A 16,290-nucleotide genomic window follows, 5' to 3' on the forward strand; every position below is an offset into this window, starting at 1 on the left:
GCCGCAGTGGCTTCCTCTTCTTTTTTTCCATTGGCTCCCGGCGCCGCTCTGGCCCCGCCCCTCCATCGCTACAGGTAACGGGATGCCCTTTGGCGATTGGTCGGCCCGGCGTCCCCCCGCCCCTCGGGGTGCGGCTCCAGGTGAAGGCGGGGCCCGGGAGCGGATTGGTGGGCAGGTGCGCGGGGGAGGAGCGCGAGGGATCCCCCTGTCGGTCGGAGGCGGCCATGTTGGGGGAGGAGGGGCGGTGGCGCGCGAGGGAGGGGGAGCATCGCCCCTCGGCCCCGCCCCTTCACGCAGGCGCGCTCCCGAGGGGGCGGCTGAGGAGCCCGCCTCGGCCCCGGGAAGTTGGGAAACTCGTCCTGTGGGAGCAGCCCGAGTGGGCTGGGACTGGCTGCCGCACGGCGGAGAAGCAGGTGAGTCCTGGGGGCGGCCTCTGGGGTCCGAGCCTGACGCGCGTCAGCACATGTACGTCTGGATGTGCCCCACACAGGCCTGGTCTCCTCTGTTCAGCAAGAGGCAGCAGCCTGTCTCTGTAGTCTTTAAAAACATATACGTATGTATTGTATGTATATATGTGTATGTATATATATTTAGATAGCTAGATATACACACATTTAGATGTATGTATACATTTTATATATGTGTGTATATATAGATGTGTGTATGTGTATATGTATCTATAAACACACATAGTTTTTTCCCCGTAACTCTCTTAACACACACAATATGTGTGTGGAAGCTTTAAAAAAAACCAAACATATAAGTGTGTGTGTGTGTGTGTGTGTGAGAGAGAGAGAGAGAGAGAGAGAGAGTGTGTATATATATATAATATGTATATACGCACACACAAATATATACACACACAGTTTTTTTCCATGTTAAATTAGAGAATTAATTCTCTTGACACACAATGTGTGTGTGGAAGCGTTAAAAAAACAAATATATATGCACACACACGCGTGCGCACACAGAGGTTAGGTTTTTTCTCTGTTAATGAGTGTATTTCATTGAAGTGGGGGAGGCAGCCCACCTGAAACTGGGGTCTGCCCCCCCCCACGGGATTCAGGTTAAAAAAGGGAAAAGGTGAGTTCTTCTAAGGAGGAATGTTTTATGTTGGGGAGATAGAAGGGGTGACAATCTATGTTTGTGTGGAAGCTTTTAAAAAAAACCATACACACACACACTTAGTGGTACACACACAGGTTAGGTTTTGGCTCTCTTAATGAGTGTATTTCATTTAGGCAGGGGAAGCAGTGCATCTGAGGCTGGGGTCTTCCCTGGGACTTTTAACCTGGAACTCAGGTTAAAAAAAGGAAAAGGGAAGTTCTTCTTAGGCAAAAAGTTTTATGTTGGAGAGAATAGGTGTGTGAGAGTTTTAAAAAACCCTGAAACCAATATATATTTGTGTGTGTGTATTAGTATACATACATAGGTTAGGTTTTTTCTCTCTTAGTATATTTCATTGTTTTGTTTCACCTTTTTTCCCCTAAAGGCTGTTTTTTCAGGATACCCAAAGCAATTTACATTGCATCCTCAATTTAATGGATTACTGGGGGGAAGGGTGTCTGTTAATGCTGAAAGCCTGTTCAATGCAAATGCATTTAAGTCAGTGTGGAAATGCATCTGCAGAACGTATATAACTATTTTTTGTGGAGTTTATATATTAGTTGTTCCCAAGATCTGTTAAATCGAGGTTTCCCTGGATGAGGGACTAAAAATAGTATAACTCTGTCAGTAACACATGTATTATTATTGATTTATTTAAAAGATTTGTACCCTGCCTTTTGTCTGCTGAAGCAAATTCCCAAGGCAGCGGCATGTATAGATCATGTTAAAAGCCATTGGGGGGGTGGTGGTTACAGAGTTACTTTCATTATTGTAAATTGTTGTTTTATGTGTTTAACTGCTTTTCCTGGATGGTTGAAGTAAGTTAAAAAAAAAAACACTTATGAGAAAGTAAAAATTGTAAACATGTCAATAAGTGCTAAGAAGTAAACATGCATAGAGATGGAATTAAAAAGAAAAATCATTGTATTTTTATTGAATAGACTTCTGTATTACTTTTCTGACTAAAACATGTACAAAGCAATTTATGATGGAAAAAAGAGAGTATTATTATTATTATTAACAGTATTTATATACCGCTTTTCAACTAAAAGTTCGCTGTCATGACAAGCATAAGGCTAAGGATGTTGGGGAGACTGATGTATGGGACGGACAATCCTATTGGTTTCTAGCTGTCCTACTAATCCTATACATATTTGTTCATGTAGTAACTACTTTACTGTGTTAAATGGTCTTACTCCCATGTAAATGCGCATAGGCTTGCGTTCCAAATGCAAAAGCTTTAAAAATGTTTCTAGTGCATTATAGCTCTTTGATGTGAAAGCAAAATGTAAGATTTTGTGTACTTTCCCTCTTAATGTACTTTTCTTTCCTTGGGAGTAAGGGAAATAGGTTCTAAGAAGTTCTTATTCATGAGTGGGAAAATGTATGATAGCCCCAAGTACTGGCAGGCATTTGTATGTGTTCTTTTAGCTGAGAAGTGAATTCATATCCTCTGCCCAAAGGTTTTGACACCTGTCATGTTCTTCATACCAGAACTTTCAAATGGGAGGAGGGACACTTTGAGGGCTAAATCTGTGAGCAGTTGTGTGCTGTAGAAAGCATTCTTTGCTTGAACCTGATAACGGAGGAAAGCATTGCCTCTTACATATATACCTTAAGCACTTATGGGAAGAGTTAAGTATGTTAATGTTTACTTTGTGAAAGCTTCCCTGTTGAGCTCTGGCGCGACAGAAAACAATGCAAGTGGGGAGAGAACTTTCTGAGCAGCCTTGGCTTGTTGACACTCTTGTCAGGTGCTGGCTGTACTTTCCCTCTTGTTTTGTACACGGTAGTGTACTAAATGTAAATTGGATATACTAATTTGTAAATGTTCTTTTTCTCAATTTAGGAAAAGCTTGTTGTGCGTAGCCCAAAGTTACTTGCCGATTGAGAAGGCTAAAACACACATTTATTTCCTTCCCCTGTATGTTTTGTAAGATGTTTAGCAGTACCTGTGCCTGCAAATGAAAGCGTTGGCAGATCTGTTTGTGGAAGTTTACCGTTTTACAAGCAGCAGTGACTAACGTTGCTGGCTGGCATCTTACAAATTTTCCATCATACACTTCTTATTGTAGAGAGTACAACAATTTAAAATTGAATGAGGTCTGCTTTCAGTGAGTTTTTTCTGTATTTCACGCGATTCATATTTTCATGCATGCTAGTTCTTTTTTAAAGCAGCTTTCGCAGCAGTTTAGTAATTGTTTAACAAGACAGTAAGGTCATAATACTGGAAAATTTGAACTGCCCCATTGTTTTGTTGGCCTTCTTTGTGTTTGCCTGAGTTTAGAAGCAGAACAGATACTGCGCTAATGCTTTGTTTACTTTGTGTGCATTTATACTTTGGTTTGTCCCTGCAGGATAATGGGGTAATGTCTTTGTAAGAAGAAGCAAGCGAATGTCACCTGCTCAGTCATTACAACTCCTTAAAATTTCCCACCTCTTCTGAATGGTTTCGAAGTCAAGTCTACAAAGCCAGTGACCACCTTTCTTCGTGACGGTCTTATTAATATCATGCCTAGCAGAATGGGATCAAAAATGAAGGGAGACTTCATCAGAGTAAAAACTCATTATAATGGGTAAGTTCTATGAAGGATTTTTCACATTGTGTTTTGCTTGTTCTCTGTCGGTTTCTTTTAAGTCTCATGTTTGTCAGCACCGAGTTTTGTACCACTGATGGATGAGATTGTCGAACCACATTTTGACCAGTAACGTGAAGGGAGGAGTGTGCTGGGCATATGATAAAGAGTGACTCTACTTCCAGGAATTCAATTATATAAAGAAATCTTACTAAACGATGTAAACAAGGGAATTAGTTTTTTTGATGCATTTATATCCTATCTTTTTCTTTGGTGGAACTTAAGTTGGCATTCATGGTCCTCTTGGGCAGTCTCCCAGCTAGATATTGTCCAGCCCCAAGCCTGCTTAGCTTCAGCAAGGCAGCTGCATCACATGCACTCAGAGTAGAGTGGAGCTATTACTCTGTGTGCTGGAATCCAGAGGCTTACTTGGACTAGCCCAGTGGAGTATTTGACAACTTGTGTTTTGAATAGCAGATCTCTTCCTCCATTGCAAACTGTTTTTTAAATTCTGGAGTTTTATGGGAGGGAAGCTGTGGTTTTCTTCTGTTTTTCTCCCTACCCATTAAATCCCTTCAGGAGGCTGCAGGACTCTTTCCTTATTTCTTTGAATCCTGACTGTGGTGTGTTGTGCTGCTGTAAGAAGATAGTGTGTAAATTAGCCTTTTTAGAACTTGGCTCACAGTTCAGCCAGAAGAAGTTGGTTTTAAGTTTTGGCCCTCGATTGGCTTGAATGGAACCAAAACACGTACGCTGGCTTATCTGTCTGTGAATCTGTTGTAATAGTACAGCAGAGAAATATTACTTTGTACTTTGTGCTTGATGTAGCTGGTACTCCTTCCTTTAAGTGTTTTATGATCACAGCAAGAAAATCTTGTGCATATACAATTAACGACAAGGGAACCTTTGGACCTCTCTTCATATTGTTTGTACAAAGCGTGAATCTTCTTAACATGGAATAGAAATTCCAGGAGAGAAGTTCTTTAAACTGAATTTACGCTTAACATGTGAAGCTGCCATCTGCTGAGTCACACCCTTGATCCATCTACCTCCATATTGCCTGCACTGACTGGCATCATCTTTCCGGCTCAGCCAGGGGTTATTCCTAGCTGTACCTATAGAGCAGGGGTGCCCAAACCCCGGCCCGGGGGCCACTTGCGGCCCTCAGGGACTCACAATCCGGCCCGCAGGGAGCCCCCAGTCTCCAATGAGCATCTGGCCCTCCAGAGACTTGCTAGAGCCCATGCTGGCCTGACGCAACTTCTCTCAGTGTGAAGATGATTGTTTGACCTCTTGCACGAGCTGTTGGACAAGGGTTCCCTCCACTGCTTGCTGTTTCACATCTGTGATGCAGCAGTGGCAGTGAAGGAAAGGCTAGCCTTGCCTTGTGCAAGGACTTTTATAGGCCTTGAACTATTGCAAGACTTTCATTCATTCATACAAATTCCATCTCTAATATATTCATTTATGTAAATTTATTCAAATTGGAAATGTAAATTAATTCGGCCCGCGACACAGTGTCAGAGAGATGATGTGGCCCTCCTGCTAAAAAGTTTGGACACCCCTGCTATAGAGTATGCCAGGGACAGAATCTGAAACTGCTTGCATGTGAAGTACATTTTCTGCTAATCGGCTGCAACCCCCGTTGGGATTTACATTGCCGCTACTTTAGGTCTCCCCCCCCCCCCAAAAAAAGCAATTTAAATTAGTGAAAATTCTGTTTCAGCCTGTTACATTGACTTAAACCAGAGTGTCAAGGTTAACTGAATTGTCAACCAGGCTCTTAGCCATCCATTTATGTGGTTTTCTCATGAATGTTAACAAATATAGTTCATATAGGAGTTGTGGACATGGCATGTTCTAATAGTTCAAGTTACATTCAAGTTTCACTCTGAGAAATTTTATTTTTAAAAAACTGATATGGTTCCATTCTGAGCAAGTTGTTTTTTAAACTAAATTCAGCCTGTTAAGTGGTCTTATTGTGAAAACTTGTGTATGCCATGACCTGACTTTGAAATATGTTGAGAACCAAGCATGTTGTGATGGACTGCAAGCTTCTCAGACTGTTGAAACTTGAGCTGCATTCCTGGTCATCCTTGCTTGCGAGCAAATACCATTGTACTGCTGAGTCACCATGGATTGGGCTTTCTAGAAAGCAGCCTTGTGAGTGTGTTCCAAGAATGGGATGGGATTTGTACAACTTAACTCTTGTGACTTTTCCTTTGCCTGGAATACTCAGGAAATCTAACTTGAAATGGGAGGTGTGCAATTAAGAAATAGAACTCACTCCATACAGTGTGGTGTCTTTAAACTTGATGGACAGAACTAATTTGAAAGAGTGTTCACAGACTTCAGAATCTATAGGCTGCAACTCTTTGGTGACTCAAACTCCAGTGATGAGCTTGGGCTTTGTTTTAAAACGAAGTTGACTTATAAAAGTCTTAGAAGTAAAACTTTAATTTTTAATGTATAGAGGTAATTGGAAGTTTGTAGGCAATTAAAAATATGGAAAAATATTTTTCTTCTAAGTGGAATGTAAGCAAGGGGTGCCTTCCACTTAAAACGAGAGCCTTTTTCCATATTTTTATCTTAGTCTAAAATAGAACAAAATATTCTGAATTAATGGAGTTTACTGGAAGAAGTATTTATATCAAAGATAAAAGATAAAACAAATGGAAGAGTTGAATATTTTTCTTTCAGTAGCATTCAGTCACTTACATTATTGGTGAGTCTGTTTCTAAATAAAAGTAGTAATTTGGGGGGAGCATTAATTTCATCAAATTACTGAGTCAGTATAACGATTCAATGAAATTGTATACCATTATCCTCTGTGGGAGAACAGTAAAGCTGACATCTTCAATGTAGGGATCCCTAATTACTCAGTTTAGTTTTATTGATCATACATGAAGATTTGTGTAAATAACTGTTCATCAAATCTTGATATAAAAATGTGGCGTGACACAATGTCAGTGGAGGCTGTGGATTCCTGTTTCTGTCTGATCAAGCAGGTAAGACAACTGATACCAGACAATGGCAGAATTAGCAGCAGGAGTTACTCAGAAAGCTGCTAAATAATTTACGGTGCCTGCTTATGATACAGTATGCCTTTTACTATTGCCTGATCCAGTGGGGCTGTTCTTATGTTCTTAAGTATTATACTTAAGCAAATAGCCTATTCAGGTAAGCATGAAGTAGTTGTAATGTGTGTGGTGGCCACTGCATCTCCATGGAAACCTGAGAGGGTGAGTATTTGTGTACAGTATCTTGGGTGTGACTGACCTTAGAGCTGCTTAGGTGGCAGGACTAGATGATTGAGGGATGGGCCTCACTTATGTAATATTCTTTTTGGGCAAAGGATTCCTTGCTTGGTTATATGCAATTCTTTGAATTCTTCTGAATTGAAACTCTGTTGACTAAATGTTGAGGAATGTGAAGAACTCTCTTACTAAAAGTATGTACTTTACAAAAAAAATTGCACCTTCTGTTGGAGTCAGACATAAATCTTGAGTGAAGAACAGGATTTTCTTCCTAAAAGGAGGACAGTATTGTGCTACAGGTTAATCTTCCCAATTACTCTGCAGGCAGGGCCTTCTCAGTCAACGAAGACTTCATATCAACTTTCAGAAGTAGATCCCAGCCACTCCTGGGCTGACTTGTTTTGCAGCAGTAGGGCTCAGTTCTTCATGCCAGTGTTTCTCAACCAGTGGTATGTGTACCTGAGGTGGTGTCCTGTGGCACTCCCAGATACCTGCAACCCAGAAGTGAGACTGCAACATGACAAACGGCATAGGAAGCTTGACTTGGAGGACAGAGCTCCAGTGTGTGGTTTTGTGTGCTTGAAAAATCCCTCCCACCTGCCCTGAGCTTCTTAACAGTGTGTCATGTTGCGTTGCTTTGCGTCTGGCCTCCCAACCCGGAAGTGACTGGTGCTGATGTCATTGCTAGCTACTTCAGCTGGTGCTTCTGATAGGTGGACCATGCAAAGTGGTACATCGGGGACAAAAGTTGAGAAACGCTGGTAGACTGATCTTTTTTTCTCCTCCCTCTGTTTTTCTGTACTTAATCAGAACAGGAGTGGAGCATGATTTATCTTTTTCCCTCTGTAGTTTTTCAGCGCAATTTCCTGGGTATTCTTAGTAGCTTTTGTTTTGGTTGGTTCTTGTTCCAAAGTGATGATTAATCCCAAAACTGATTGAGATTTAAAAATTAACTATTTTTCTTTTCTCACAAGTCACTTTTCCTTCCATTGGCATATAGATAGTAATTATAAAACGCCCCCATTGTACAGGTCTCAGCAACGGCAATGCATGAGAGAGCTCACTGAACCCTGAAGGCCCTTCTCCTATGCAGTCTGGGCAGGGGCCCAGCACTTGCTCTTATACTCTACTGTGAAGATAGCCCACATGCTGAGTGTGTGTTGGGTGGCCTATAATTTTTGAAGGGAAAACTCCTTCCCCAAAGCTGGAGGATGTTGTCGTTATAGTGAGATTCAAGTGTAAGCAAAATAACCAGGGAAAAATTCATGAGGCTTTCTGTAATTCCTCATCCGAGAACTGAGAACCAGTGTAGTATAGCGCAGTGTTTCTCAAACTGTGGGTTGGGACCCACTAGGTGGGTCGCAAGCCAATTTCAGGTGGGTACCCATTCAATATTTTATTTTTAATACAGTGGTTCCTCGCAAGACGAAATTAATTCGTTCCGTGAGTCGTTTCGTTTTGCGAAATTTTCGTCTTACGAAGTGCGATTTAAAACTGAAAAAAATTCGTCTTGCGAAGCATGGCCATAGAGAAATTCGTCTTGCAAGTCACCAAAAAAATCGCAAAACGCTTTCGTCTTGCGAGTTTTTCATTGTGCGAGGCATTCGTCTTGCGAGGCATCACTGTATATTAAACTTGATGCTACCATGGTATGTGACTGCATTTGGGGAAATGTTACAGACCTGTACTTTTAATGAGCTACTATGTATATTCTTTTAACAATGGTAGTAAATGGGACTTATTCCTGGGTTCATGTGGATAGCATTGTAGCCTAGGAAAAATTTTCCTACTTGATGATATCATTTCCTGTCATGACATCACTTTGAGTGGGTTCTGACAGATTCTCATTCTAAAAAGTAGGTCCCAGTTCTAAATGTGTGAGAACCACTGGTATAGTGACTTGACTGAGATGAGGATCAGGTCTCTTCCAATTCAGTCATCTCCTCCATCATGAACCTGCTCAGTGACCTGAAGCAAAAACCAGTTTTAAGGATTAGTACTTATTGAAGAAGTTCATCAAGCTAAAACATGTGAAGTGTTTGTATGACTTGAAGTACTACACAGATGCTTTTTATTATTATTGCTAATAGATTGATATTATGATTTCATCCATTGAGCTATCAGTTAGGATATGGGGGCAAACATGGCTGCCTTCTCATCCTTGACTTTATTTTCTGATGCTTGCTTGCCCGTGCAGCAAATGTTAACCATCGGCCTTAAAAACTGTCTGTGAGATCTTGAAATGTGAAGCCACTGGGGGCACTGATTGAAGCAGTCTGTTTTTGCAAATGCTGTGTGTTCTCAAGCGAGTGCAATGCAGCTACTGAATCTGTGATTTCATCTCTTCCAGGGACATCCTCATAACAAATTTGGGTGCTTCCATGAACTTTGATGAGCTTTGCAATGAAGTGAGAGAGATGTGCAATTTACAGCAGGAGCAACCAATTACTCTCAAGTGGATTGATAACGAAGGTATTTCAGACTTGCATAAATATGCTTTTACTAACATTAATCTCAGATATGTTTTACAAAACAATTACTTCATTGGCTGTGATGGAGATACTAATGGGTAGCTTTTTAATTTTAGCTCGTTGAGTTTCAGCTCTCAGTATCTAGGGACTTGTATTTCAGATCGCAGGGCTTTGAGCTGATAATTGGGGTATTCTATTCTTCACACTGATTCCTTTCTGAAAACTCATGTGCTGGGTTAATAGTCTCTCAATTCTGATTTGGTTTTTGAGTCACAACACCATAGGAGTCCTGATGTCCTATCAGTCTGAAGTCAAGTGTGTGGTTTTTTTTTAGTGTGCTCTATGTACTTAGAATTATTTGCAGAAACTACAGACAGATGATGAATTACAGGTTGAGCCTACTTATCTGTGGATTTGACCCTGGACCCCCACTGAGCTAAATTTGTCCTAACTTGAAGCCTCTGGAGGCAACCGGAATTATGTTTGGTCACCTCTGGAGTCTTTTCTAAGGCTCATAGAAGGGGCACAGAGGCTCCAGAATGACCTCCAGAGGTCCTAGAAGAGCACTTCTGGTTTTCAACTGAAAATCAAGTGCCCTTCTAGGATCTTTGGAGGCCATTCTGAGGTCTGTAAAGGCCATGTGCCCCCTCTATGGGCTTCAGAATGGCTCCATAGGCAAGTGGAGCTGTGCTCCGGTCACCTCCAGAGCTCAGATGAGGTCCAAAAACTGCAGGTTTCGTTATGCGCAGTTTTTAATATCCGCGGGGGTCTGAGAATGGAACCCCATGGATAAAGAGGCTCCACTTGTATACAGTTGCAACGTGCTTTCCATAATTTGAACTTCAAGGGTGTGTATTTCTTAAAAAGCATTTCTCTAGATCTTCATATATGCTGTGCACAATACTTCTGTAAACAGGCCTAGTTTTGCTGAGAGTTTTAGAATCCTTTTAAACAAAAGGTAAGCAAACACAAGTGTGAAATGCTTTGCGGGGCTCTCTGGGTTCTACCACACTAGCGGCAGTGTGGGACATGATATGGGAAAGGGAATAAATGGAAGTTGCATAGGGAGTACTGTTAGCGGTTCCTCTCATGACTACCGCTTGTTCTCCTCCCTCTGCAGCCCTTCTCCATCCACTGCAGCGACTTGAGCCAAAGGCTTGAGGGTTCTGTTGGAGTAGGTGGGCTTGTGCAAGCATAACACTCCTGGTGCTACAGAGTTGACAGGCTGAAAGTTAATGCCCTTGTTGTCTTCAGACTTCGTTGGTCCCAGAAAACTGGGGTAAATCTTGAGTATTAAGACACTGATTAAATGGAGGGAGCTTGTTACTTGTGTGTATTTGGGATGTCCCTCTGAAGACATGTAGGAGGACAGACATTGAGCAGTCCTGATGCTGCTCATGCTTGCCTGTGGTTAATTGCTATCTGAAACCTGAGCTGTATCTGAAAGCTGGAATATTGGGAAAGGAGGAGCTTTATTTTTTCCTGGCCCATCTCCCTTGGATGATGAAATGGGAAGTTCTGAGGACTTCTGTTTATGAGCCTTTTACTTCCATGGTATGTCACTTGAAATTCATCCAGGCTGTAGCTTGCCAAAAGGAGAGATGATAGAGTTTTTTCCCCCCCCCTTCCTCTGTTGTGTATATTTTGGTTATTGTCAAGGTCATTAGGAGGCCTTGACCAAGATGCCGATCTCGCTAGGTCTGCATGTGATGTCCTGGTATCTTCAGAGGAAGAAATATAAATGTGATCAGATTAAAAATACAGGCATCTGTATTTTATACAGATCTGTGGTTCCCATATCTGTGGTTTCAGTTATCCACGGATTCTGGGGGACCACTTGAAAAACTTGCAGAAGAAAGCTGAAAATGGCTTTCTGTACTGTTGCGCAGTGACATAGCTGCATTTTTAGGGTTCTAGGCAGTCTTCTAAGCTCCCTGAGGCTTCTTCCAGGTCACATGGAGGCCCCTCCCTTCACCCAGGCTTGCCCCAGAATGCATCATGAAGCAAGCCTGGGTGAAAAGTCTCTGCGTGCCCCAGAAGAGGCTGCAGGGAGCTTAGAAGACTGCCTTGAGCACTCAGAACACAGCAATTTTGCTGCCCAAAAGTAAGGAGAGCTATTTTTGACTTTCAGAATTCTTTCTGCATGTTTTTAAAGTGGTCCCATGGTATCTGCGGATTTGTGTTTTCCATGGCGGGTCCGGAACGGAACCCCTGCAGATATGGGGGCATGCTTATAGTTTGCAGTGTTGCCCTTTTTGATTTCCAGGCATGACTTATTTGCTCCTTAAGATGAAGATCAAGAGGTCAGAAATATAGCAGTCCTATTCAGAAGAGTATTCATTTTCCCTTGGAACAATGTTTATATCTACTCTGTATTTTTCAACACTGTGTTCAAGGCCTTGAGGGCTGCGTGCTGTATCTGTGGTTTTGCCTATTTTTTCCTTTAGCGTATTTTTCTTAATATATTAGGCAGGTAAGGAGCCAGCATTTATTGATCTGCAAGCATTTTAAGACCTTTTATACTTCATCGGTGTTTCCCCAGCCCTTATAACCCTTTAGATATTTTTCCGTTTTACTTCCTCCTTTCTTTAGCGAATGGGCTCCTGTGATTTGAGAAAACTTTAGGAAAAACGTAAGACTTTTATTTTCCCAGGATGCAAGTTAGCAGCCTGCTGGCTGTGGCTGGATAAACTGTCCTAAGTCTGGTCTTCCTATCTGTTCTTGGTCAGAACGAAAATACTGTACAGGTTAATGCAGCAAGTCTGCCACAGCCTTTTCCCTATCACGTTAAAAGAGCTGTAACTAGTATCCCCTTGGTGTGTGTCAGTTCTAATGCTTGAAAATGGGGATCAGCTATCCTCCATAGTTGTATATCCTCTGTCAGAAAAGGCCTTGGTTCACTTCAAAAGAGCTGAGAGATTGGTGCAATATGTCATAGTTATAATTATAGGAGAGCTAATGTAGGTAGTAGCTAAGAGACTGGATTACAAATAAGGACTTCCCCAGTTTGAACACTGGCTCTGCCATGATCTCACTAGGTGACCTTAGGCAAATAACTCCCTCCTGGCCTCAGTCCCTTTCTTTGAAATTCAAGGATAGCGCTTGCAGGTTGTTGTAGATAAAATACTGCATATGACACACTTTGCACGCTTAGAAAGTGTTAAATGCTAAATAGTGTTACTATGTTGATAGCCAGTCTGTGAATTCTGTAATGCTGTGATCCAGGGCACCTTATGAGGTGTCCTGTGTACAGAGTGGGGATGCTTTTCAGCTTTTAGCAAGAGCCTTTGGTTTCACCTAAAAGTCTCCCAAATATTGGAGGGCATCTTGAATTCTGTCCTTTGAGCTGTAAGGGGCTGGAAAGAATAATCAGCCTTCATGCATCCGAGAAAGGCTTTGTGTGCACATGTGGGCCTCTCTGGATCCCAGCCTTAGTAGTAAGGTGAATTCTTTTTCAACAACCCATTTATTGTGGCGCTTAGTTTTGCTGGGTTTCCCCTCCTAAGAATCTGCATTTCCCTGCCTTGGCATCCTGTCACTAGCCAGGGTGCATCAGCAGGGGTTTGTGATAAGATTTTTTTCCCTGCTTATGATATTTTGTCCCTTCCCTTAAAAGCCTGGCTAGCCCCTATGCTGTCTACCTTCAAGCAGGCAGTCAAGACCTTTCTTTCTAAGCTGACTTGCTTTTGAGTAGTCTGGTTTGCAGTGCCTCTGTCTGTGTTCCTTTTCTGCCTCAGTTGCTTTTTTGTTTTTTATTATCTGATTACCGGTTCTTTGTAGTTGCTGTTTTAAATTGTGTTTATGTTATGGATTTTAAGCCTGGTAGCCTTTTCCATTGGGAGCGAAGCAGTCCACAAGTGTGTTTAAAATAAATAAAAACAAGGCTCAAATTACGCCCTTGAAAGCAGATAAACTGCAACCCAAAATGCAATCAGATGCTCAATTTGTTTCCAGAGTCGTCATCCTTTTGTTCTTTTTCTTTTGGTAGGTGATCCGTGTACCATTTCATCTCAGATGGAATTGGAAGAAGCATTCCGCTTGTACTGTCAACACAGAGACGAAGGGCTCATTATTCATGGCAAGTAATGTTCTGTCTGAAGATTTCAGTTTAATTTTTGTGAGAAGTGCAGACCTCCTTGTCTGATGCACTGATAGTAAAATTGGTTTGCTGTCAGAAATGTGGAGCAAAGAGTCTGGTTTTGCTCTTGCCACTTAATTTTCTTCCTCTTTTCCGAAATGACTTTGTAACTGAAGGGCTGCTGCTGCTTAAATCCCTCTTCTCCATGTGCTTACGCTGTTTTCCTTGCCTCCTCTTGTAATAATGTGAAAAATAGGATCCTTGCATCTAATGCTCAGTTATGATGTGATCCTGCTGGCCTGTCTGATATTTGGAAGCTTTGCAGATAGTTAAGGAACAATGCAGTAAATATCCAGCATAGGCAATGTTTAATTTTTTAAAAGATGCATGAAAATAAATAGGAAAACTAGTTAAATAACAATTTGTCTCAAAATGCAGATTTTCACATGGCTGTGAACCAACTTTAAACGTTAGGCATTTGAGTTCTTGAAGCAACAAGCCCTTTTTGACCTGTGGTGGTCTTCATTGAGATTTTCAGACAGATTACATTAGTTCCTCCAGAGCAGGGGTGCCCAAACCCCAGCCCTGGGGCCACTTGCGACCCTCGAGGATTCCCAGTGTGGCCCTCAATGAGCCCCCAGTCTCCAGTGAGACTCTGGCCCTCCGGAGATTTGTTGGAGCCTGCACTGGCCTGATGCAGCTGCTCTCAGCATGAGGGTGACTGTTTAACCTCTCGCATGAGCTGTGGGTTGAGGGCTCCCTCCACTGCTTGCTGTGTCATGTCTGTGATGCAGTAGCGGCAGCAAAGGAAAGGCCAGCTTTCCTTTGTGCAAGGCCTTTTATAGCTATTGTAAAACCTTCATTCATTCATATAAATTCATCTTTAATATATACATTTATGTAAACATGTAAATTTATTCAAATTTTAAATGCAAATTCTTTTTTCCCCTGGCCCTCAACACAATGTTAGAGAGGTTATGTGGCCTTCCTGCAAAAAACTTTGGACACCCCTGCTCCAGAGTATTAATCTCACTTTCAAGAAATCCCCTTTTGAAGAGGGAGATTTTTTGTTCACTTGTTTGATATTGGGGCAGATATATTTTTCTTAAAAGAAATATAAAGCAGATTACTAGAGAAAAACACAAGAATGAAAATGGCACAATAAATTAATTATTACTAAAAAGATTTATATCCTGCCTTTTCAAATGAAGAACACATTCAGAAGGGAGGCAACTCTTTAATACATACTGAAAATGGTTGCAGGGAGGCAAGGAACACTCCTAGTAGGCCAACAAAGGCCTTTAGTAACAGAAGCATCTTGAAACTGCATTGAAACACTGGCAAGAGGGGCTCCAGCTATGCCTTGCAAAGCAGGGAGTTCTGCAGAGTAACTTGCTGCAATCCTATCAGTCTTACCTAGGAGTAGATCCCATTGAACTCAGTGGGATTTCTGAGTTCTTAGACCCCTCGCTGATACTGAAAATCGTGTATAATCAAATCTGCAATTTTCCATTCCTTTCTCCCTCCAAAGGGGACCAGCGTTGCACTCGGATCCCCCTCCAGAGAGGCAGTGCATACCCGCCCACTGCCTCTGCAGGCTTCAGAATGACCTGGAGAGGCCAAAAAAACCCCTTCTGGTTTCCCAAGGGAAACAGGAAGTGACGCTTTTTCACCTTATAAGACATTCCGAGGCCCAGGGAATCCCTCTAGAGAAACTCCTCCTTCGGAGGAGATTGGAGCGCAGCTCTGGTTCCCTTTGGAGGCCTTAGGTGGAGCCCAGTCTGGCTCAGTGCAGATCCAGGGGACCCGCATTGAGCCAAATTTATGGATGAAAAATTCACGGAAAAACAGGCTCCACCTGTAAATGGGTCATGTGATATTTAATCTATTTTGTTTGTCTTGCTTTATTAGTTTAACAAAAATATTCAGGGCTACTAGCAAAGTTTGGAATTGAAAACTACAATAAAAAACCAAGCATTTAACCAATAGCATTAAAAAGTAATCCAAATCCAACCAGCCAGGAGAGTAAGAACTAAGCTTGTATCCACAGAAACCAGACACCAAGTTGACCATATATCTCTTGCTGCCTTCTGTGTAAGCATATCTGCCAGTTTTAGTTTTCCCACTTCTTCATGTGTGCTTCTTCATATTGCCCTTTCCTGGAAGAGTGCTCTGTCAATCCCTCAAGTACCTTTCCTCTTATGAACTCGTCCTTAGCACCTGTTGCTTTATCATACATCTCGTAGGTCACCATTGCCTGGGCTTTTTGTTGCCTTCTGCAGTGAAGTCTTCACCTACTCTTATCGGTTATAAAACTCTCTTCTATCTTTCAGCTCATTATTAAAAATGAAGTTATTTCAAGTATCCGTTGTCTTGAAGTCCGTATAGGGGAAGTAATCTATAATCATTCTTTCTGTAAGCAGTAAATCACTAGAAATTAATACATATTTGATATTTTGTTGCAGTTTTCCCCAGCATTCCAGAAAAACCAGGCATGCCGTGTCCAGGAGAAGACAGTAAGTACTGGAGTGTGATGATTTATGTTCTTATTTGTCCGTGTGCTTCACAGTCTTTCTAAACACAACAAAGATTGTGACATCTCTTTGTTTGTTTGTAAATACTAGCCTAGATCCAAAGGATTGTTTGACTAGCTCTGTTCATGCAAGGGAGGTTTGGATGTGTTTCTCACCTCTGTTGCTGCTGTTTCTCCCTGACAAAACTTTTTTTTTGAAACAGTGGGGAGTTTCATAACTGGTTTGTGTTATAGCAGTGGGGTGTGTGGATGTGGGTGCGAGTATTGT

At 41.8% G+C, this 16,290-nt stretch overlaps 1 protein-coding gene across 2 annotated transcripts in view; it reads left to right on the forward strand.

Annotated features, from left to right (window-relative positions):
- Positions 1–309: 309 nt before the first annotated feature.
- The window catches only part of PRKCZ (protein kinase C zeta), a 122,408-nt gene continuing 106,427 nt past the window's right edge, over positions 310–16,290 (forward strand). For both annotated transcript variants that reach the window (XM_066636820.1, XM_066636821.1), the window contains exons 1-5: positions 310–413; positions 3,465–3,683; positions 9,291–9,412; positions 13,400–13,489; positions 15,955–16,005. In XM_066636820.1, coding sequence (XP_066492917.1) covers positions 3,619–3,683; positions 9,291–9,412; positions 13,400–13,489; positions 15,955–16,005 — 328 coding nt within the window. In that variant the 5' untranslated portion in view covers positions 310–413; positions 3,465–3,618. The remainder of the gene's footprint in view (positions 414–3,464; positions 3,684–9,290; positions 9,413–13,399; positions 13,490–15,954; positions 16,006–16,290) is intronic.

Source organism: Tiliqua scincoides, chromosome 9 (genome assembly GCF_035046505.1).
Source record: "Tiliqua scincoides isolate rTilSci1 chromosome 9, rTilSci1.hap2, whole genome shotgun sequence".
Classification (NCBI taxonomy): Eukaryota; Metazoa; Chordata; class Lepidosauria; order Squamata; family Scincidae; genus Tiliqua; species Tiliqua scincoides.